This window comes from Chanodichthys erythropterus, chromosome 4 (genome assembly GCF_024489055.1).
Source record: "Chanodichthys erythropterus isolate Z2021 chromosome 4, ASM2448905v1, whole genome shotgun sequence".
NCBI lineage: Eukaryota > Metazoa > Chordata > Actinopteri > Cypriniformes > Xenocyprididae > Chanodichthys > Chanodichthys erythropterus.
This window is the reverse complement of record NC_090224.1, coordinates 10,863,227-10,888,857: the sequence shown is the minus strand read 5'-3', so window position 1 is coordinate 10,888,857 and position 25,631 is coordinate 10,863,227. Positions and strand designations below refer to the sequence as shown.

The window sequence follows — 25,631 nt, the reverse complement described above, 5'->3', positions numbered from 1 at the left end:
TAAGTAAAATAATGAATATACTGGCTAATACAGTGCATATATTAAGCGAAAGAGTTAATTTCTCTAGCGAACTAACAAGCTGTGAACACTGAATGGCTTTTCTGAGGTAAACGCATCATGACATATTGTTGAATACGGACGCTTTCCACCGTTGAAACACTGAATGAGCGATTACATGAGATATGACCGTTTCAGTAAGTTGTACTGAATCTTGCAACATACCTTCAGATGTTCTTTCATGTTTATTCTGTAACTAGTATTAAGGAGGAAGAGATGAACACATTCACTTGCGCTCCGCGCTCGCGCTGCCGGTTGAACTGAAGCGCCTGTACAGTGATCTGTCACCCCATCAAATCACGTCAAAATGGCATTTTCTGTTTAAACTTCATGATTTCGTGGACAGAATTTGAAGGATGACAATTTGTTTCTTATCGAAAGTAACAAAACGCAGAGCTTATTGCGGTTATTGGTGGTGAATATTGGTTGCAATGTAATGCTTCGGTACACACGTGCACCGTACCGAAAGCCCTGTACCGAAACGGTTCGGTACAAATACGTGTACCGTTACGCCCCTAATATATATATATATATATATTACACACACTATTAGGGGTGTAACAATACATCGATCTAATGTCTAATGATCCGATGCATCGATGCAATGCGTAAAAAATCGATACCTGTGAGCTAATTATAGAGGCATCTTTGTTTTAACACTCTCTACATTTTCACACTATATCAGTCTATGCATTATCGCCAACACGTGCATTCTCATTTAAACTACCTTTCAGAACTTGTGAAAGACACTCGGGACAGTTGATGGAACTGTCACTGAAAGAATATGGTCAATAAACTGCCGCATAGGAGCGTCGCGCGCTGTGACTTTGTGTTGCTTCAAGCGCATCATTCTGCACACGGGATGCGCGCAAGTGCTTTGTGTCGCTCTGTATTAGAGCCTTTATAATACATTTGCACAATGAAAGAATATTAATAGCCTGTCTTGTTTTGTCCTACCTATAATATGTTGTTGCTTCATTAAAAACCTGCGCTATACATTTAAAAGAAATGTCTTTTTAATTATGTGTGTGTGTTTGTGTGTATATGTATTCTTTGTTTATCAGTTTTTTGACATTACACATTTTAGCACAGAACTAAAATACTTTCTTGACCATTGTCATGTCATAAGCTGTCATTAGATTAATGTGTGAATTTTTTTATTTGTGGATGTCCCAATCAGGGTTCAGGATGTGAAATTTTGAAATAAATGTTTGTTATATATTTTGGTTGCAGTTGTGAGTTAAAAAAAATTTAACTGGTTGTGTAAAATAGGCTCGAAATATTGATCAAATTGTATCATAATCATATCACAGAACTTTTTGAGGTATCGGAAAATATCGAATCGCTGGTTATGAGAATCGATATTGTATCGAATTGTTATGAACTGTCCGATTTACACCCCTACACACTATATTGCCAAAAGATTTGGGATGCCTGCCTTTTCGTGCACATGAACTTTAATGACATCCCATTTTTAATCTGTAGGGTTTAATATGGAGTTGGCCCACCCTTTGCAGCTATAACAGCCTCAGCTCTTTTGGGAAGGCTTTCCACAAGGTTTAGGACTGTGTTTATGGGAATTTTTGACCATTCTTCTAGAAGCGCATTTGTGAGGTCAAGCAGTGATGTTGGCGAGAATGCCTGGCTCGCAGTCTCCGCTCTAATTCATCCCAAAGGTGTTCTATCGGGTTGAGGTCAGGACTCTGTGCAGGCCAGTCAAGTTTCTCCACACCAAACTCGATCATCCATGTCTTTATGGACCTTGCTTTGTGCACTGGTGCGCAGTCATGTTGGGACAGGAAGGGATCCCCAAACTGTTCCCACAAAGTTGGGAGCATGAAATTGTCCAGAATGTCTTGGTATGCTGAAGCATTAAGAGTTCCTTTCACTGGAACTAAGGGGCTAAGCCCAACCCCTGAAAAACAACCCCACACCATAATCCCCCCTCCACCAAACTTTACACTTGGCAAAATGCTTATATATGTGTTATCTGACATAATTAAGATTAATTTTTTCTGAGACAGTTTAACTCTGAGATCTTGTCATATTTTATTACCATTTTTTTAAACTATCATGAATAAACTGTAAGAAATTAATGAAATGTTCAAGGTGTCTGAATACATTTTGGTTTGACTATATATACACGTATATAATATAAACACAGATGTGTATGTATATACATCTTTATCTCCCTTGTAAAAGTGTCACAGTTTCATGCCTGGAAAAAAATATTTGTTAAATGCATTTCTCAATTCCCACACTTTTGGCTGATAGTTAATTTTTTATGCTGTTAACACCTATGTATTATTCAGCAGCTGTCATTCTAATCCCTTGATGTGATTTATGACTGTATGTGAAGGCTAGCCAATTATAACCATATATAATTTCCATATAGAAGTCTTAAAGGCACAGTAACAAAAGCCTACTTAATTCTAAGGATCAAAGGGAATCATTTTAAACTACACTGACAAATATGACTATTTTGCAGAAAATGTTGATCAATTATAAAATGATAAAAAATGATGCAAACCTAAAGTATTCTGAAACCATAAACCCGCAACAAATGTTGTGACTATGATTTAGATAGTCATTTAAATCATCTAAAAAAAAAAAAACTTCCGCTGACCCTTTTTATGAATAAAATGATCAATGTGTGCGTTCATATGTGTTCATATTGTAATGCTTTGTTTCAATTTAAAAGTCATCAGCAGGATTGTGTCTTCTGTTTCATCCTATCACATAGTTAATGTCCTGCTCGAAATGTGATGGATGGCCTTTGTCAGGGTCTTCATGTGTAATTGATTTCTATGGGAATAGTTCTGAATGTAACCAGACCTCTGAGACATTAAACACACACGTGCACACACGTACACGCGGCGGCCCTGTCGACTTAAAGGCTGTAATTGTAAATGTCAAAGCGATAAATGTCAGCAGTGTGGACTGGGAGGATTTACCTCAGACATACACGTGTGAGACCCTTTCCTGAACTCTCATGTTTGTTTTGCTTTCTTTCTCTTTGTCTCTTCCTCATCACTCTTGTATTTCCTGCAGGAGATTCTGGGTGGACCTCATGCGGCAGAGCAGCGATTTGATGCTGAGTTTTTCAAGAAGTTCCGCAATCAGAATATTGTTCTGTCAGCAAGAACGTACGCAAGGGTAAATCTCTCTTCCTTTGTTCTCTGTTCATGACGTGAGTGTGAGCGGGAGCGTCTGTAGCAGGGTCCCGCTGCGTGAGTTATAGTCACCATTTCACTGTTTTGTGGATAAGTGTGTGCGCTCTCACTAGCGTGTGGCGTAAAATATGGATTCCCTCAATATTCTGAGAGTATTTTAAAGTGTATATGTTTGAAATATGGTCACCTGCCCAATGCAAAGGCTTCTGGGGGTTTGTAATGTGGGAAATATTGCTGCAGCGCATAAAGCTGTCCATAGTTAGTTCTGTCTCATAAATCGTCTATTAATTAATTATCTCTATCAATCGTGTTCCTCTCATCTCATCTCTTTCTCTCCCAGGAGAGTAACGTGCAGGCGTTGGACATTCTCTTCACTTACCACGGCTCAGAGCTGCTTCAGCACCGGCTTGCCATTCTTTGCAACTTCCCAGAAACCACCTCTCCTCACGAGTATTCCGACCTTCTGCCTAAGGCGGGGTAAGAATTACTTATTAGAGTATACCGATCTTCCGTGAACAGGATAAACAAAACCCACATAAATCTTTTTGAAAGAGCCTAACGGGAAAAGGTCATTTTTAGATGACTGGTCCACTGAAAGAGGTTATTAGGTACGGTCTACTGTATGACCGAAAGAGGTGCTAGTTTAAAGCAGGTTGGTTATGTAAATGAGACATTTTGCAGTGAACTTTATCCATATGCGCTTTAGTCTTTGAGACCTTAAGATTATGAAATAACTGCAGGCTGTGAGGTTACCTGCAGACGCTGAGCTAAAAATAAGTGCTGCTAACCTTCCTTAAGGGATGTGTACACAGGTACTGTTCAAAAGTTTGGGGTTGGTAAGACTGTTTTAATGTTTTAAAAAAAGTTATGCTCACCAGAGCTACATTTAATCAAAGAATAAAGTAAAAACGGTAATATTGAGAAACGGTAATACTGACAAAATGTTAAGCCTTTCCCTGCCAGGTGAGAAAACCGCATTTTAACACCTCCCAAAGCTTCACGGTCCTATTCCACTTCCTGGATTAGAATTTTCCTCTGTAACATTAGGCAGTTTTCAATAATATACTCTTTTAATGTTGATAATCTCATTATTTTTCATATGCATCTGCTTACATATAAAATCGCTCTGCAGATTTATGCGTCTTGTCTGTGTTTTTGTTCGGGAGATTCTGTACTCATTCAGAACATGCATAATAGCGCCCCCGAGTGTATAAACCCCAATGCACTGACAGCGCCAACCAACACCAACAAACAAGTTTTTACAAGCAATTTTATGAAAAATAATTTAACAATGCCCCAGCAAACACTGATTGAACATGGTCAGTCAGGTGAAAACAAACTCCAACAGACGTCAACAGGGGAAACAGTGTTTGTTGGTGTTTGTCTGCGTGGTGTGAATTGGCCTTAACAGTAAAAACATGAAAACCCAGAAAATTCTGTTTGTCAGGGAAGCGTTTCCTCATAAATAATGGAAAATTCTGTGTTTGGCGGGGAAAGAGTTCATTGTCGCATTCTATTTAAAAGTGTTTAATACATATGAATGAATTATTTTAAAAAAATCGGTTTGAATTAATGATTCAATGACTCACTCATAAATACTTGACATTTTATTACTGGATGAATCTGTGTTTTTGAACAAATCTCTTGAATGAATGATTCAACAACAAATACATTAACACTCATTTGTCGCCACCTAGTGACATTAGGATGTAATCGATACAATCGCTATTTGAAGTTCCAAGTTACTTTCAAAGGTGATTTGCTCTATTTTGATCTCTACTGTATACACCAGTGTTTATATCTCAACTATAAAGTTTTATCCTAGTACTTCTGTGTGGTTAAAAAGACTGTTTGTGTCGCTGTTTCATATCTAGATAGATAGCCTAACTGCTCTCTCTGTCAGACCATTTTAGTTTATGAATGAGACTGCAATTGTTTAACGATTAATCGTGCAGCTCTACTCAGACCAACATTGGACATTTTAATAGAAGTGATGTGCTTTTCTGTTTTCATTTGATTATTATTGAAGCTCAAACTAGTGAAACATATCTAAATGGAAAGTTTATTACTAGGGGTGTAACAGTACACAAAACTCACTATTTGGTATGTACCTTGGTTTTAAGTCACGGTTCGGTAAGGATTCGGTACAGCAGGTGGGGAGAAAATTAAACATAAAATTGCTTCTTTAAATATATTAAATTAAATTATAGCTAAAAAATATATCTCTGCTAATGCTATAAACTATATAGGGAGCCCTTACTTTAACATTATGCTACTATAATATTAAAAGTTAACAACAGAGTCAAAACTATTAGCCTAAATTATTAAATTGCTATTTACTTTTAGATAATAATAATCAACACTCAATTAACAAATTGTATGCAAACAAGGCAGTTTTTGCATTAACTTCTAAATCATGTTTTACTCCAATTCATTGTTGAAATATAATAATTTATACACAGTGGCTGTCATTTTCACGACAGATTTATTCAAACATACATTAAATAATCAAGACATCACTCACAGGTTAAGTCAAATATAATGAATATATAGGCTAATATAGTGAAAATATAAGCGAAAGAGTTCATTTCTCTGGCGAACTAACAAGCTGTGGACACTGGCTTTTCTAAGGTAAATGCTACACATTGTTTACAAGCTGTTTTATTGTGATGTCTTTCCGCGGTTAAAACACTGATTAAGCGATTACACAATATATGACCATTTCAGTAAGTACTGTATCTTTCAACATACCTTCAGATGATTATTCATGTTTATTCTGTAACTAGTAGCCTAGGGGTGTAACGGGTGTAACGATTCACTCGTTTTATCGATGCATCGATTACAAATCCTGACGATGCATAGGCCTATGCATCGATCTTGAAACATGTTTTTTGAATCGTGAATCTTTTATTTCGGTCGATAATCGCTGTAAAATGCAAAGAATCGGATTAATCGCGATTCTATAGTGATTCAGCGCTTTAAAATATATAAACATTAAATTACTACATGCGCGAATTGATGGAGATGCTGCGCGCCATCATTCGCGCCCTCACAGCTCTCCTTCACAGATACGCGCGGCTACACTTTACCGCCTTTCACTGGATTGCGCTCGCGCTCAGTCAGTAGCCCACGTTTGAGCTCTCCTCAGGACGACCACTGCTGTTCACATGAGCAGATGACAGTTCTCTATTAAGACAGCAATAGTCCTGAGTCAAACCGCTCAAGCCATTGATAAAGCAGCCAAATCATTTCGCGGTCAGTACCGTTTTTTTAAAACGCTTTTATTGCGTGGAAAAGTCGGAAATGGTTCATTGACATTACCTGAGCACTTTCAAGGCGCGCATTTATTGCATGGACGGATCAAATACATAATGTAAGTGTCTAAATGCATACACACAGTTCAATGAATGATAAATGAAATTATGAACTTAATGTCATTAAACTGAATGTGCGAGGAAACTGCTGAAATAACTACACCATTAACAACACTGACATAAGAGCGCGCGGTTTATCAATCAGATGCGCGTTAAAGTTGCGTTCGTTACTATAGCAACAGTAAGTGACAGTAACTGAGTAAGACACCTTGAGGGAAGCATTTCAATATCCCTAATTGTTATATGCATATTAAAATGCAGAATCGAATCGAATTAATCGCAACGCAACAATTTTTAATATGACTCGAATCGAATTGAATCGTTCTGAATTTGCAAAAATCGTTCTTGAATCGAATCGAACACCTATGAATCGTGAATCGAACTGAATCGCTGTCTACCCAAAGATTCACAGCCCTAGTAACGCAGAGCTTATTGGTGGTTAATGGTGGTTAGGCTATAACGCTGTATTCGTAGCATACTGCTTTCGTCTAATCCGCCTGTCTTTGTCCGTTGTCGTACTTTCCACTGTCGTACCGTTTCCAAACAGGAGACCTTAATGTTGCAATGTAATGCATTCGGTGAACCTTGCCAAAAGCACTGTACGGAAACAGTTCGGTACGAATACGTGTACCGTAACTTACTACATTTGATAGATTCACAGCTGTAATTTTTGCTGGTGAGTTTTCAGCTCCTTTTAAAACGAATGATTTCTAGCCATATCCTGAAGAGAGGAGGTGATAAAAGTCAGGGACTACATCTGCAGGACAGAGATATCTGCGCTTACTCCGAAAGGCCTTGGATATTTGAGTTTAGAACAATGTGTAACACAGCCATTATATATAAGAGCAGACAAGTCTTGAGCTCAGATGTCTTAAATGTCAAACATCAGATATCCCAAGACAGCCACTGAGATTGAATCACTGACCTCTCTGTTACCAGAAACAACCTGAGTGACCGACAAGTTCATCCTTACACTTTTACTTTTGTGTTTCACCACTGCTTTCAGTGCCATTTTTTTTCCCCTGAAGTGAGGAAAAGTGGTTTAGTGTAGAAACTTAGTTTAGTTAAATGTGTATTTAAGGAGCAATTAATCAAAAGTGGCAGGCAGCTGTACGTAACATCCGTGATTTGTCATAATTACTTTCTTTTGACAGCAGTATTAAAATAGACTTCAGTTTTGCTTTAATTTCCATTTCCACACATAGTTGAGGAAGATGGAAGAAATGAGATTTTGCAGATTTGAAGATGCTAATATGGTGAATGCTTTTGTGGCGTCTGGTAAAACATCCTTAGGGATTTCGTGCAGATCTTTTACACCGATGACACCAAGTGCACCGTCTCTTTTGACGCCTTCAGAACTCAGACATGAAAGACTGATGTAATTGCTCGCACTAAATATATACATGAAAAGTATGAAAACAGAGGAAACAGGCAATAGCTTTACACCTACGCATAAACTGGTGTGGAGAGCTTGTGTTGCTCTGTTTTGTACATATTGTAATATTGCAATGTTTTTGTTAGGTCGATGGTTATACACACTTTGGTTTGTGTGTGTGCTTGTATGGGAGTATGCTGATTTAGTGGACAGGTTTGTGTGTGCTAAGAGAGAGAGAGACACACAGAGTTAAGGCATTTGCAACTCTCACAACCCCCCCCCCCCCCCACCCCCTAATGTTCCAGTAATGGGGGTGACAGAATAGATTTAGTGTATTGGATTCGGTCACCCTCCTTCCACCTATTCTCTCTTATGGAGGTCAGTCGCCTCTGCAGTGAACATCCATCATGGCTCAGCAGCTGGAGGCCAGTTTCCGAGTCTCCCCGGCCTGTGAGTGCTAACAGCACTGCTGCAGGACCCTCGCTGTACCAGTGGTCTCTCGCCATCTGCCGTCTCTGCTGGAAAGAAACACAGCCAAATGAAGTTTTCTTTTAGACTTTCTTTTTTTACCGACTGTTGTAGAAGGTTTAGAGTCATGTAAAAAATGCTGGGTTAAAAACAACCCAAGTTGGGTTGAAAATGGACAAACCCAGCAATTGGGTTGTTTTAACCCAGTGGTTGGGTTAAATGTTTGCCCAACCTGCTGGGTAGTTTTATTTAACTCAACTATTGTTTAAAAATTACTGTATTGCTTAATTAAAATGAACCCAAAGTATGTTGGAAATGAACATTTATAAATGTTCAATGAATAATTATTAAACAATAAACATTTATTAAATTGCTTATTAATACATCTATATTAATAAACTATTAAACTATTAAATTTATATTAATAAAATATTAAAGCTTATTAATAAACATTCACCTTTTGTCTATTATTGTTGTCTCTAATTGCATCTGGTTTTTAATTTCCCAACTATTTTGGGTTCATTTTAAGCTACCCATATAGCAATTTTTAAATAATAGTTGGTTTAAATAAAACTACCCAGCAGGTTGGGCAAACATTTAACCCAACCGCTGGGTTAAAATAACCCAATTGCTGGGTTTGTCCATTTTCAACCCAACTTGGGTTGTTTTTAACCCAGCATTTTTTAGAGTGTATAGTGATATATTAGCCAGGTTGATAAATGTGCACAGAGACATTTGACAGTTTCTTTTGTAATTTTCTTAGATTTGATTTAGATTAGACTTTATTTTCTAGATTAGATATTTTAATATTTTATTTTATTTTTCATAAATTTGGTCATCCTCTAATGTATTGAATTCTTCAGAATTAGCATTTGTTGTATACATTTCTTGCTTAGTTACTGATAATAATCTTTTGTTGGTTCATTCTTTTGTTGTTTCATTTTCTCTTTCTTCCTAGTGTGGATAAGAAGGGTAATTTGGCTTTGATACCTTGGGAGGAGAGCCGACACAGAGAGCTGGACTGGTGTGAAGTTCCTGAGTGCAGGTAAGATCACATCAGTGCTTGTGATCTGGTTTTTGAAATCTTTATCACTGATTGTGTGCGTTCTTTTCTTTAGAGGAGTGGTGGAGCACAGCCCAGTGGATGACTGTCACTTTTTGTATGAAGAACAGCCAGAACTGGAGAGGTTTCGTAGCGACAAACCCTCTATCACACTGCTGACTGAGTGGTATCTGACCAGGGCACAGGACATAGAGAGCAATTCCCACCAGGTACACGAGCGCATGCACTGATAGAGGCTGACACTCAAACACGTATCAAAGCACATAGTTTTCTTTTGCACTTTTGCTTGACTGACACCTTACCCGGCTGAAAAACAAACAACTTCCTCAAATACACATACAGATGCACATCTGACTCAGAGAAGATTTGCTTCCTTCCAGAGTGACAGTTACTGCTGTCCCAGAGGGCTGTTAGTGTGGTGAGATCAAATGATAACAGTGTATCTGTCTACTGTGGGCTCCTAATGGAGAGATATCTGAACCATTACGAGACCAGACTGAGCTTCTGAACCCTTCTTTCTTTCTTTCTTTCTGTCTGTCTGTCTGTCGTCTGTCTTTAGTTCATCTGTCATCCATCTTTTGTCTGTCTTTTGCCTGTCTTTCGTTCATCTGACGTCCTTCTTTTGTCTTTTTTCTTTCTGTCTGTAGTTTTTATTCGTCTTTCTTTCTTTCTTTTCTTTCTTTCTTTCTTTCTTTCTTTCTTTCTTTCTTTCTTTCTTTCTTTCTTTCTTTCTTTCTTTCTTTCTTTCTTTCTTTCTTTCTTTCTTTCTTTCTTTCTTTCTTTCTTTCTTTCTTTCTTTCTTTCGTCTGTTGTCCGTCTTTTGTCTGTTGTCCGTCTTTTGTCTGTTGTCCGTCTTTTGTCTGTTGTCCGTCTTTTGTCTGTCGTCTGTCTTTTGTCTGTCTTTCATCTGTCTTCCATGTTTTGTCTCTTTCGCCTCTTTCTTTCGTGTCTGTCTGTCTGTCTGTCTTTCGTTCATCTGTCTCTTTCGTCTGTCGTCCGTCTTTAGTCTTGTTTTTCTTTCTGTCTTTTGTTCGTCTGTTGTCCATCTTTTGTCTCTTTTGTCTGTCTTTTTCTTTATTTCTGCCTGTCTGTTTGTCTGTCGTCTGTCTTTTGTCTGTCGTCTGTTTTTTGTCTGTCGTCTGTCCTTTATCTGTCGTCTGTCTTTTGTCTGTCTTTCGTCTGTCTTCCATCTTTTATCTGTCTTTCGCCTCTTTCTTTCATCTCTGTCTGTCTGTCTTTCATTCATCTGTCTCTTTCGTCTGTCGTCCGTCTTTTTGTCTTGTTTTTCTTTGTCTTTTGTTCGTCTGTTGTCCATTTTTTGTCTTTTGTCTGTCTTTCTTTATTTCTTTCTGTCTGTCTTTCGCATGTCTTTCGTTCATCTGTCGTCCGTCTTTTGTCTTCTTTCTTTCTTGCTTTCTTGCTTTCTTTCTTGCTTTCTTTCTTTTAAAAGAAACTCTAAAATGCCCTGATTTTTCCACAATTGCTTTTTATTTTACTGAAAGTTACAATTGCAGTGAGGTCCAATTTGCATTCTACACATTTAATACATTGTTTGTTGTTATAAATTATAGATTCAACTTGAGATTTGACTGAAAAGCTAAATTAGAAAATGAATTTCAAAACATATTTGGTATTTGGTTTTTCCTATCTTGCTTTAATGATAGCTTGTTATAATAGATGCTATTATTATAAATATTATGTATGTAATTGGAGCCTAGATGTTTCAGTAGTAGTGCCATCTGAAAAAAGAACGAGTATAATCACTTCCAAATTTCCGAATCACTTCCGAACGACTCTAATCACTATCCAATTTATTTGGATATTTAGGGTGCTTTCACGCTGGCAGTTTAGTTTGAAATTGGTAATGTGAAAGCTGTCATGTGGATCCGGGAGTGCACTGGGGTACCGAACCCGAGACTACCTGTAGGAGGTGGTCTGAGTTCAGTTACACTGGAACTGTGGCATGATTTGTATGAATGTGAAAGCAACTCTGACTCTGGTGCGCACTTGTTCAGGAAGTAGAGTAACGTGCACATGCATTTTAGTCGATGACGACATCATTAGTTCAACAAAACACAAACACATCACAGAGATGTTTTTCAGGCCTGTATTTCCAGAATTTTCTTTTTCAGACAAGAATTTTAATTTATGTCCATCTCTAGTCTCAAACTTTTTGTCCCCACTGTATGACCATTATGACAACCATCACTCAACTGTAGGCACAGCCTGTTTCAAGAAGTGCTGCAGAGCGGGAGATACATCACTCTGTCAGGACAGAGGTTAAAGCAAGGAGAGAGGGCTGCTCTGAGAGAGCTTTGACATGTGAAGTGAGGGAAGGAAGACAGGAGGTGCCTAGGAGCAGATTGAAAGTACATCCAGTTTAATAAAAGGGTGTGAGATCTGTTTGTCTGAGGGCTGCCTACTTGTTTGGTCCTTAGAGAGAAGGGAAGAACGGCCAAGAATGATGGAGAAATGTTTGTGCATGTGGAGATCAATACTTATGATTAATCAGGTGTGTGTAAATGAGCGTGTGCTGTTTGCAATCATTTGTTTGTAAGGCAAATACACGTACTAGTTTTGTACCTGATTTAGTGTCTGTATTAAGCAGCACTGCATGTAATGAGTGTTGTAGCATGTTTTCTTGAAGGCAGCTTTGCTCCGGAGGTGTTTGGCTCTTGTTAACTCCAATGTCAAGGGTTTCGGTTCTTACCAGGTGGGAAAACAGCAGCAATCATTTCCTCTATGCAGGCATTCGCTATTGATTGGCTCCATGCTCTGCCTGTCAACTGGAAGAGGGATACCAATCGTCAGCTCATGATGTGAACTGTATTGATGGGCTGCTGAGGCGGGTGGGATTTCATTGACTGGTTCTACTTTTTACGCATCTGTTAGAGGATTTTTACTTGTAGCATTCTTTCTTTTTTATTGTTGGTCTTTTTGTTTTTTGTGTCTCTGTTGTATTTGATCTGGCAGTTATCATTGATTCAGACTTTCACTAAACAATTTTACACTCTTTTAACAGTTTTTGGTGTTTTTTCAAAACATCAACCGCATTCTGTGTGATTTCTAAGAACCCAGTATACAAAACATGCAACAGTTACTTACAGTAGCTGTACTCCTTTTCATTATTAAATTATGGTGAAAGATCTTTTTTAAATGGCTAATTTATTCCTAGTAAATAGTCCCACTTCACAAAAATGAAGTAAAATGTAGTGAATTTTTAAAATATTGATTCCAGAAGAGGAATGATTATGCTCTCTCTCTCTCTCTCTCTCTCTCTCTCTCTCTCTCTCTCTCTCTCTCTCTCTCTCTCTCTCTCTCTCTCTCTCTCTCTCTCTCTCTCTCTCTGATAATGCATAATAGATTGCTTATGCTTTTTGATTGGTCCACACAGGTTGATTGTTCCCTGTCTCTGGTGCGTCTGGGAAAAGAGCAGAACATTCCTGGGCTGGAGGTGCTGTGCGACGACCTGGTTACCATGGAGACACTGGTGTACGAGACGTCATGTGACCTGAGTCTCACACTAAAGGAGCTGCAGCAGCTCAGGGACATTGACAAGCTCCGCCTTCTCATGAAAAATGTATGTTCTAAGGCTGTGCTCTCTTTGTTGACTGTCTACAGTCTCCTTCAACACTTGTATTGTTATGTTAACATTTATCACTGCAGTCTATATGTAGAACAGACATAATATCTTTTATTCTTGTCTGTGGTGTCAGCAGCCACACTGTAAACACCTCATATTGATTTAACCCTTGTATTATGTTCGAATTCTGGGTACGATTTTTATGTTGCGGGTCAAATTTACCCTAATTGGATTCAATAAAATTCATGAAAAATCACACTATGGAGAGGAAAAAATCAGGTAAAACTGTAAACCTTTCATTTTTAATACTCATTGCACATTACAACAAAAATAAACATGAGGATTAAAAAGTAGTTTCAAACCTTTATTTAACAACTATTTTTTAAATATGAATATTATAAACCGTATTATAATTATTTTTTTTATTTACAATTTAAAATAGATTTTTTTTTTTTTTTTCAAATTTCAAATGTTTTGTTTTTTGTGTTCTTTCCAAAAGCTCAAGCAGTTGAGCATGGTGCTAGCAATGCCAAAATTATTGAACTGATAAAAATGTACGCCTTCAATGCAGTGTACATTTCTTTGGATAAAAGTGTCTGCTAAAAGCATAAATGTAAATTGAAATGCCCTCAGGGTTTTTTTGAGAAACTGACATTAAAAAAATACATCAATTGTTTTCATTTTTATTTTGGGTCTGTGCAGCTGTGGTTAATCATGGAATTGTGGGTCAAATTAACCCGCAAACATCAAAATCGTCAGAACATTTGCAGACGCATTCCACAACACGTCAGAGTGCCAACTTTGCAGGCATGTTCATGACCCTAAATTAGAAATTGTCACAAAATTAAAAAAATATATCCTAGGTTAACCAGTATTTCCAACAATATACAAATTACCTTTGTTTATCTAAGCAGTCATACATACTGTATATTCAGTCAGCTCTTTACATTAAGTAGCAGCACAAGTGTAAATGATAGATCTTTGAGAGTGTGTAGATTTGTGTTTACAGGGTGGTCTCATTACGACTGCAGAAAGCACATCCAGTGGGCTTGTTTGGATTTAATGCTTTCATTAAAAATGATTTAATACTCATTTGCTCGTTTAAGGGGAAACGCTGTGAGTGGGTGAAACGCCATCTTAGCATCTGTTTACTAGTGATACTTTTAATGTTTTCTGAGGGAATACTCAATTCAATCTGAAATAGACTTTCTTTTACTCACCCTCATATCTTTCCAGACCCCTTTGACTTATTTTCTTCTGTGGAACATAAAAGGAGATTTAAAAAAAAAAAAACATGTTAAAAATCGTCTGAATGATTTGTTCATGCAAAAGGACGTCCTTTTTGAAGCTTTTTTTGTGGCTTCTTTTTAATTTATTGCTATTGGAAAAACCAGTACATTCTTCAGAAATATCATTTTGCGTTTAAAGAAAGTCATACAGGTTTGGAATGAAATAAACTGTTCTTTTAAAGCTACTTTATCTGTGTTTTACCTAAGGTATTGTGAACAGAAGACGCTGTCATTTACCGACTGTTGTACATCATGATTTCTTTCTGATTTAGTCCAGCGTGGATCGATATGTGAGGAATTCATTCCAGTGGATGGTCCCGTTTCTGCACCGCTGTGAGGGACAACGGGTGGGCTCTGCCTCCAGTCTGCTCAGAGAGTACCTGGTCACCCTTGCCAAAGAAGATCTTGCACTCCCACTCAAAATTTTCCATCACTCAAAGCCTGATGTAAGCCAAACATGTGTACTTGACTGTCAAAACAAGAACATATATATATATGTGTAAATGTATATTTATATATATATATATATATATATATATATATATATATATATATAATATAATATAATATAATATATATATATATATATATATATATATATATATATATATATATATATATATATATATATATATATATATATATATATATATATATATATAATATATATTATATATATAATATATATATATATATATATAATATATATTATATATATAATATATATATATATATTATATATATATATATTATATATATATATATATATATAATATATATATAATATATATATATATATATATATATATATATATATATATATATATTATATTATTATATTATATATATATATATATATATATATATATATATATTATATATATATTATATATATATATATATATATATATATATATTATATATATATATATATATATATATTATATATTATATATATATATATATTATATATATTATATATATAATATATATATATATTATATATATATATATATATATATATATATATATATATATATATAATATATATATATATAATATATATATGTATAAATTTAGCAAGTAAACCAACACACAGACTTGTACACATATTTTTGTGAGGATGTTCTGTTAACTTGTATTGGCTTTAAATAGAAATAATTATTAATATTACTTTGCATCCCTAATAGACTTATAGACATTTTGGGCACTTTTACGACCTATGAAGACAGTATCAGAAATATACACCGCACAAATATAGAAAAACAAGTACACACACACTGTCACGCTATTGTGTACTCATCTGATTTACTATTGAAATTCAGTAGTGTGGCACTGCTTCCCCCTTCATGATAAATTGCTTGTGCTTTTCCTCGTTTATAAGTCTCTTTGGATAAAAGTGGCTGCTAAATGAATAAATGTAAGTAATTTAATGTGTCACACACACAGATGCACTCATATAAGAGGGATGCAGTGAAATGGTTAGAGGAAGAGTCATTCCAATTCTTAGTCCAAAGCAACAAAAGACCTTCAGACACACTTACACGCTATCATATACGGCCATGATAAAAATCTATGGCCTGTTTCACATCTGAGGCATCAATTTCCCATACAGGAAATTAATAAAAGTGGTTAGAGAGAAATCAGGTGTATGAGATTGTACATGTTTGTTTGTTTGTTTGTTTGTTTGTTTGTGTTTCTTTTTGTTTTTGTGTCTATAAATCAGCCTTGCACATTCACATTGTGTGAAATGAAATCCAATCTAATCCACACTAACATGATTTTTTTAGTGTGCTTGTGTGTGCATCTGTGCATGAGTTACTGTTGTCTGAGAGGAGGCGGGATGAAGTGGCTCTATATTAACACATGAAGGTCATTTGTATAAAGTTATGTTCTGTTATGTAGGTTTAGTTGTTGTCTCAAAACCTCCCTATACAGCATTTTTGAGCTTCATAAAGACATTAAAATATGCTAATGATGCTCAAAATTGCTGTCTAGCTAGGTTCTTTGTTTTGTCAGTAATTTACACTTAACAATGATTATGATGACACTGTGTGTGTGTGTGTGTGTTTACCTGCAGTGTCATCCCAAAATCATTGGAGATTCAGATGAACTTATGTCCGTGGCATTGGAGTGTATCTACAGCTGTGAGAGAGATGACCAGCTTGCACTCTGCTATGATATACTGGAATGCCTACCACAGAGAGGATATGGGTGAGCAAATCGCTATCACACAACTGGGAACAATTTTTACTCAATTTTTTTATCGTAATATACACTACATTTATACAACATATTTATATATTGTATGTTTATATATAAAGAACAACAGTTCTTTCTGGTTCTTGAATCTGATTGGCTGACTGGTCTTTCCAGCCATGTAATATTCTACCAGTATCGCCATGGGAACGGTTTCACAGTTTGAATCACTCTGCTGTCAAAATTCTCACAACAAGTGTCATGGTGGAGGAACAAACCCACAATATTTTTATAGATACTTACAGTTATTTTGTAACGAAATGTAGTTTTAAGAGTTTTTAGGCAAGAATATAGTTGTTTAGACCTATTTTATATGTAAAAATAGTGCCTATTTGAAAATTTGTAGACGCTTTAGGAGATGTGAGCTCCAGGCCATCAGCGACTGTTCAGCGCTCATGTACCCGCAGAGAACAGCTTCATCTCGGCCACTCCTTTAGGAATTTGCCGCTGGCTCTTAGATAGTGTTTAAACATGAGGTATAATTCATTTTGTGTATATCAAATGGGCAATCTTTGGTCTTATTAATATATTACAGCTAATAAATTTGACTTAAGGGCTATATTAAGTTTCATAACTTTATTAGGGGCCAAGCACCAAAGGTGCGGAGGCACCTATTGTATCTGTTGGCGTTCTTTTTATTTTTATTTTCGATTATTCTTCTTCTTCCGCTCTTGAGTCTATGGCAGCCCATAGAACCGTATGGTAAAAAGTTGTGAAATTTGGCACACAGTTAGAGGACAGTCTGAACTGTGTCCATAGTAAATTTGGAGTCTCTAACTCAATCCCTCTAGCGCCACCAGCTGTCCAAAGTTGCACTTATGTTTATGCTAATAACTTTTGAACCGTAAGGGCTAGAAACAAAATTCTTTTTCCCTCCAATTCCTTGGGCCAAGATTGCACCCTATGACGTCATTTTCCGTCATGAAAATTTTTCTGCCATTTTGATTTTTCTGAAAAACCTACTTTTTCGAACTCCTCCTAGGCTGTTACTCCGATTTTCACGAAAATTAAACCAGATCATCTTCAGACCATGCCGACAAAAAGTTATGGAATTCAAGTCGATTCCTTTTCCTAATACATGCGAACGAATTGTACGTAGTGCTTGCAAAAATAGACATAAGGCTGTGTCTCCGCAACGCTTTATCGTATTCAGACCAAACTTGGTACATGTCATCACAAGCATGACATGAGGTAACATGCAGCGTTTCGGCGCAGCACCACCTACTGGTCTGGAGATATGAAAAATTGCTATTTTTCCTTATAACTTCTGATGGATTTGTCCAAAAATCATTGGGATTCCTCGTTGGATTCGGGGCATCATGCCGAGTCAATTGATATCCAATTTTCCCATATTGGCCATTTTGGCCGTCAGCCATTTTGAATTTTGTGCTAAAATTCTGTATTTTACGAACGCATTAGCATATCGATACAAAACTTGGTATGGGTCATCAGGACAATGCCCTGAAGGAGCCTGAGAAGTTTCAGACCAGCGCCACCTTGTGGTCAAAAGTTATAACAAAATTTACAAAAATGCTAATAACTTTTGTCTGTATTAACCGATTGTAATGAAACAGGTCTCAGTTGATTCCTTGGGTAATGCCGAGAACACAAATATCAAATTTGTAGTCGGCTGAACTTCCTGTACGCCATACTATTTTTCTTTAAAAACCTACTTTTTTGAACTGCTTCTAGACCATTGCTCCGATTTTCGCTAAAATCTAACCGTATCATCTTCAGACGATGCTGAAAAAAACTTATGGATTTCAAGTCGATGCGTCAAATCGTTTTCATATACCGGAGCATCGAATTTGAGGCATGATGCAAAACCCACTCTTGAAGCTGTATCTCTGCAATGCTTTGACATATTGACACCAAACTTTGCGGTTGTCATTGTCAACTCACTCTGACCATACCACATGAATTTGGTCACAACGCCACCTATTGGTGGAAAGTGATAAAACAGTAAATCTTTATTATTGACTGTATATGTGATTTTTCAGCTCTCTTGCCTAAAATGATCCTAATAGGTCTTTAATTGCATACTGTTGCAGTTGGTCTGATGCTCACGGCCGTGTTGGCTGGCTTGTTGTGCCGCTTTGTGCTTGGCCCCGTAATTGCTGCTTGCAGCTATATTATTTACATTGAAATTAAATCCCTAACTAGAGCGCTGCTTTTGTACATTTGACTGAACTGTTTGTTTGTGTTTATTTCTTATTTTACTTCTTATACTGTTCTTTTGCAAGAAATGTATACTTTTATCCAGCAAGGATGCATTAAATTGATTCAAATTATACATGTATAAATTGTCATGGTAACAAATTATTTTAGTTTGAAATAAATGCTGTTCTTTTGAACTTTCTATTTTGAACATTTGTATTCCACACCACTTTCAACTAATAATAATAATAAGTGCTGTTTAGCACAAAATCAGCATATGACAATAATAGTGGCTAAAAATTCAGCTTTGCCATATCAGGAATCAATTATATTTTAAGATGTATTTTAAAATAGAAAAATTGATCTTCTGAATTATAATAATATTTCACAATATGTTTTTGACTGTAATTTTAATTAAATAAATGCAGCCTTGGTGAACATAAAAAAAAAAAAACATTAAAAAAATTATATTATTGACCCAAACTTTTTAAATGATAGTGTATTTTTTTTTGTTGTTGATATATTTATTTTTAGTTTAATTTTAACACTCTGAGGTCTGACGGTATCGCCGGCGATACCACCGTGGTTTTTTTCTTATCAGTGTGAAAGAGACTAAAAATACTCCGTCAATGTTGCACATACAATTAAGAGTTATACACCATTTTAATCTGTGGAATATCTTCTTTCATTTGTGTACACTCAGAGTAAAAACAGAATGTTGTGCTTTTTGTAAAATAAAGAAAACTAACATGATGCGTGATCTCTCCTCTCCCTCTGAACGAACTCCAATCTGATAGTTCTCAGAAAATGAACTGTAACTTAGTGAATACTAATGACAAAAAAATTACACTTATGTCTAAAAAAACGTTAAGATGTCAGGTTTTAAATCATGTAAGTCAAATAGAAAACAAACCTTCTTTGTTTATGTAATCTGTATGAAAAGAGAGCCATGTCAGAAATCCGTGATTCAGCTCATTATCCGCTAATGCGGCCACGCCCACGGAGCCAGCGCTATTCAGACGCTAATTCAGTCAATACATGCATTCATCGTCTCAATCGTGTATTTATTGTCTTGAAAAGTGTTTATCTGGATGTAAAAGTCATGGTTAGCGATCTCTAGAAGACATGCAGTTACTTCCTGTTTACTTGTCTTCTACAGATGAAGTTTAGATGAGTTTTTGTTTCTTTAGCGCCCTCCGGCTGCTGTATGTATTGGAAACTCCATTCATGGAATAGCCTCTTCTTCTTTTAGATGAATTTGTGGACTAAAATGCACAGAGCGCCCTCCGACTTCAAGGATGAATTGAAAACACCAGCGCTCATAGTAATGACAGTGAATATTAAGTTAATATAACTCCTCTGTATAGAAAATTGACATAAGCATATGAGAATCCAATATTTCTCCAAATGTGCATGCTTTTAAACTAAAAGTCTATATCTATATCTTTTGCATCACAGAAATACATTATATTTTAAAGTATAATATAAAACCATTACTTTATATTGTAATAATATTTTTCTGTATGTTTCATATATCATAATGAGCTTGAGACATCACAGAAGGTTTTTTTTCACAGCCTACCTGACTGAAATGCCTCATTAATATGCAAGTCATTTCAGCTCATTACTATCCAATTCTTTTGTCTTCTCAGGTGAGAATGGCCCATTTTCAGTGGTGATTCACGCCTCCTCGCATACTGTGTTTCTTGGCAAAAAGTGTCTTACAAAAACTAAATCAATATATTGTTTTATATGAAGGAGTAGGCAGCATAATTTTTACATAATTTTGAAGCAAAAACTCTAGTCTACAACCTCCAATACCCTTAAGTCTTATGAACACAGATTTATTATACTTTTTTTGGCCTTATTTCAGTGACTTAAGTTTTTTGTTTTTTCAACAACCACGCATAAATGTTATTCCTTCAAAAACACAAACATGTACATACATGTTCCTCACATATTATTGTAGCCTAGTTTGTGCTGAATACAGTGTAATGACACTTTTTCCATTAATATGTTTATGAACAACTGAAAAAAGCACAAATGTCAGGGCATGTCAAAAGTTCTCCAGGCCCCAAATCAGCCTCAGACTCCAGAGGGTTAATGATGTTTTATTTTTTAAAATTCTTCTTCTTTTTTTTTTTTGTTTTGTTTTTTTTTGTTTTTTTAAACCCAGCTTGATTTTGGCCTCGAGGTCGGACAAAAGTGGAAAACCAGCCAGTGTAATTATAGATGTAATTTCATGCAGGTATTTTTAAAATATAATTAAAATGTGTGTTCATAGTAAGTCCATTGTATCAAATGATTAATTAAGCTAAAGTAGTTAAAGACACTTCATATAAAGTGGGTCCAAACCTGGCTATTGAAATCAACTACTCATGGCCCCTCAACTTCAAAACGTGTTCTGGCAGTGCTGTCACACAAACCCTGTCAAATACACACACACACACACACACACACACACACACACACACACACACACACACACACACACACACACACACACACACACACACACACACACACACACACACACACACACACACACACACACACACACACACACACACACACACACACACACACACACACACACACACAAGCAGATGTGTGCACAGTTGTCAGTAAGCCCCTGATTAGCTCATTATTAGCACAGCATGTGTCTTTCTGCCTTCAAAGTGTGAACCCTCAAAACCTCTGTGTTCCTTATTATATTCCTGCTGTCTTTAGACATCTTGGAGACTGAGGCCTGTCACTCGACCGCATACATTGATATTAAATATAAATGTCTGTAGTCTTTGGAATGCAGATGAAGTGTTAGCGTATGTGCAAAGGGTTGGTGATTTTCTAGCACTTAATTCTCTTGTGGAGCAACAAAATAACATTTACACCAAAAATAATGTGATATGCGAAATTTGGCATCAGTTATATCCTAAGGGTTCGGCATTGTTATGCTAAAAACAATTTTGTTACATTCTACAAATGCCATCTGCCTTTTTCTCATTCTCACTTTCACTCAATCTGTTGTTGGAAAATCTCACTGTACCTTTGCAAAGACCCTAATGTGTTTTTACACAACCATTGTTGTCAAGGGATCAATGCTTCAGGGCTTTTCCAAAGCCCTTCCTATTATTATCTTTTTCTGTTTCTGGAGAAAAGAGGGTGTGTTTGTGAATGCTTTTCAGATATAGGATGGTGAGATGAATTGAATTATTGAGGGAGAAAAAAAACTAAACTAAAGTACAAAAATCTTTTTAGTAAAACTGCCTAGGGAAATAGAGAAATTGTGCAATCAGTTTAGTTTAGACCTAAGAAGTCTGAGTTTTATCAGCAACAAGTTTTTTGAGCTTTTTGAGCATCTCCATGGCAACCGGCCTCTCAAGCAGAATTGCACATGATTTCTGCTTAGGTTCAGATAAGGGGCACAGCTTTAAAAAAAACTAAACTTGTAAACAAAAACCTAAAAAATGTCAGTTGCTTGGCTGCTAAAATATCTGCAATAATTTAACAAAAAATGCTTAAATGTTGCTTCCAAATGTTTTTATTTAGTCAGAACACTCCTACTTTTGAATGGCTGTCAGTGGAGAAAGATGTTTTTTGGGTCCAGATGGTGGTACAACATCTACCAGCAGGCATTAAATGGACCATGCTAAACTTTAGTGTGTTTTGACCTTGTCTTGGGATCAAATACAAAAAAAAAGTATTGAGTAATCATAGAGACATCTACAACCAATGCATGAATTAATGAATAACAAATAATCAGCATGACTGACATACCAAAGCATTGACCTGGTGACATTGTCAGATAATGGAAGGTTAAAATCTTGAGAGTGACTTTTGTTTAATGCAGTCTGTGAGTGTTTAGACAGCTGATCTTTGATCTTGTTTGCTTCTCTCTCTTTCTCAGACCAGAGACAGACACTACAAAAGCCTTGCATGACCAAGTGGACACTCTTGAGAAACACTTGAGGTAAGAAGACAGACTGAGTCAAGTCAAATTTATTGGTCTAGCACAATACACACTGTTTCAAAGTATAGCTTTAGAGAAAGTCATACTATTAGGTCTATAACACTTAAGGTGCATTAAGTGTTATACCACAGTGTCTCGGGCACACGACTGAACAATCAATGTAATCTAAGGCCCTGTTTGCTCCTGGTATTAAGATGCTTTTTGGTCAATTAGATCACAAGTGGACAATGCTAAATACAGGTGTAAACGGAGTGTAAATTGTTTTGAGCTTCTCCGGTCGAAAATGCATTCGACCGGAGTGTAGATGCTCATGTGGTTGAATGCATTCAAACAGCCACAAAAGACTGCCTACTCTGAGCATACTGACTTAAACATTATGGGTACACGCTTGCCAGATGGGATTTAAACTTTGTCGGCTGAAGACCTTTTGGTGTGAAGACAAAAAAACGTACCAAGCACAGTGTTCTCAAAAAACATTCCTGATTTTTAAAGTCGTCATGAAATCAAAATTGACCCTATTTACTTTGTTAGTGCATATTACTAGTCTTGTGCTGAACAATTAAACCGTGCAAGTTAATACACTGAACAATTAAACCGTGCAAGTTAATACACAGAAAAAAATTGTTTGTCATTGTAATTTTTAATCAAAATCTGAAAAGTTACTTCCAGTCTGGAATGGCGTTCCTTCTCTGATGACTTCAGTTTGACGGCTTGGGTTGAAAATGCTTAAGCCACTCCACTCCAACAGTTAGTCTGCTATGAGCTAGAGATGGAGAGGAGGAGTACTAAAGTAACACGCTGCCCTCTATTCAATATTCCGTTTCACTTGGAAATACATCACAATACTGGATAAAAGTCTGCATCTTCCGGTTCACGGGGACTTTAACATGCACTTAGCGCGTTTGGCGTGGTCTTGCGGCTATCAGAACAGAAATGAAAGCTGATGCTCTGCGTATGTTTTGTCCATTAGATCGAAATATCTGAAAAAAAATCCATATATTTACCCACCCATAGACCCTCCCATCAAAGTAATCACGACAGAAGTGGTTGAAAGTGGACAAAAGCAGACTTGTTTTTATTGTGGCACATGATTAATTTCAGATCTGCTCAAAAAACACTGCACCTAGTTCAGAGTGAATGCTTTTACTAGCTGACCGTCTCAATCATGTGACCACTAAACAGCGCTGCGAGATCCAGTGAGAATCGTTCGAATTTAGTAGAGTTTATAGACAGCTGAACCAGCGCTGACTTTCACAACAACACTGATGTGGAAAACAGGAGAAACATTGTGCCACAGCGATCCAGTTAGAAGGCTTTTCAATTCACAAATCACCAACATTTACCATGGATTTAGTGTAATAACACTAAATGTAACCATTGTATTGTGGCATAAATGTGGGATATTTATATTGAATTTTGTTGTATTATTAATGTAAACGTATTGAATGTATTGAAGGAGAAATGGAATATAATTACAGTATTTTTTATTATGCTATATCAGTTTTTGTGCATTTGTATTTTACTAAATGTGTTTAGGCTACTGTTTTTTCATAACAAATACTACAGAAACCATATAATTACTTTTTACCATGGTAATCATTTGTATTTTTTCCTGCCATTATCATGATCTACAAATGTATGATACAATGGAAGACCAATGGCTATTTAATAAGAGTAAAGTCCTATCTCAGCATCTTTAATACGAATCCGCTTTGCGCTAGAATTGACATGGAAAAAATGGACGCCATTGTTACTGTTCGTATCGCTGTGTATCAAGAGCAGTGGAAGCCTCCAGAGCTGAAATTCAGATATGGTGGTAGACCAAATAAAACAGACTGGGCTGTCTGACCAATCAGAGCAGAGTAGGCTTGCAGAAAGGAGGGGTTTAGAGAGACTGGATCTTCTAACAAACCGTTTACAGACTCTTTGAGAAATTGGGTGATGTACAATCTATATTATGAGAAAATTAAAGCATTTTTTGACCTTGGATGCATGTAATCCTATCGTAGGGGAAACCTCCAAAATAAAATTAGGAACCATAATGGCATAATAGGGGCAGTTAAAATTTTACCCTATAAAAATTAGGTTGTTAAAATTTGTACAGATGTTACCATTTTTGTTAATGAGAATATTTTACATCTGCATCCCAACTTGGGCTCAAGCTACTGTCAAATGTGCCAAGAGACAACACATATAATATTATTAATACCCCCTGACACCCTGGTGCTATCAAATCAGGCGCTGGTGCCACCATCTGTTGAACTTGTTGGCACCGATTCTACTGCTCTCAAATGTTAGTCTGGAGCCCTGTGATTGCAAAGCTGAATTTTCAGCCGTCATTACTCCAGTCTTCAGTGTCAAATGATCCTTATGAAATCATTCTAATATACTGATTTGATGCTCAAGAAACATTATTTATTATTATCAATGTTGAAAACCTTTAATAAATAAAAAGTTACATCTTTTTTAACACTATAAATGTATTTACTGTAATTTTTGATCAGTTTATTGCATCCTTGCTGAATAAAAAATATTCTCCCCAACTTTTGAATGGTAGTGTGTAGATTAATGTTAAACATTGCTTATTATATTATTTTATTTATTTTATATATTGTATTATTTTTTTCAATATTTTATTTTTAATTTATCAATTATTTGCTAGTTTAATATAGCTTTCCAAATTTTTAGACTTTTGCAAATTTAAAACAAATGTATGCAGACAATCAGTGTAAAAGGTGAGATTTTCCATTTGACATCAGTTGATTTAATGGCTTCATGCTTTAAAAGTGGCCTTCATTTTGACATTGAAACACTGGATTCATCACTCAATTCTGAGCACAGTAGCTTATCAATAACCTAACCA

The 25,631-nt window shown here is 36.1% G+C and overlaps 1 protein-coding gene across 3 annotated transcripts in view; it reads left to right on the top strand.

Moving 5' to 3' along the window:
- Window positions 1-25,631, top strand: part of nbas (NBAS subunit of NRZ tethering complex) — a 189,004-nt gene that overhangs the window by 29,430 nt on the left and 133,943 nt on the right. For all 3 annotated transcript variants that reach the window (XR_010894960.1, XM_067384030.1, XM_067384029.1), the window contains exons 20-27: window positions 3,109-3,213; window positions 3,571-3,707; window positions 9,406-9,492; window positions 9,566-9,719; window positions 12,905-13,090; window positions 14,655-14,828; window positions 16,463-16,596; window positions 22,706-22,768. Coding sequence is in view for 2 of the 3 variants with exons in the window: in XM_067384030.1 (XP_067240131.1) it covers window positions 3,109-3,213; window positions 3,571-3,707; window positions 9,406-9,492; window positions 9,566-9,719; window positions 12,905-13,090; window positions 14,655-14,828; window positions 16,463-16,596; window positions 22,706-22,768 (1,040 nt within the window). In the remaining variant the exon portion in view is untranslated. The remainder of the gene's footprint in view (window positions 1-3,108; window positions 3,214-3,570; window positions 3,708-9,405; window positions 9,493-9,565; window positions 9,720-12,904; window positions 13,091-14,654; window positions 14,829-16,462; window positions 16,597-22,705; window positions 22,769-25,631) is intronic.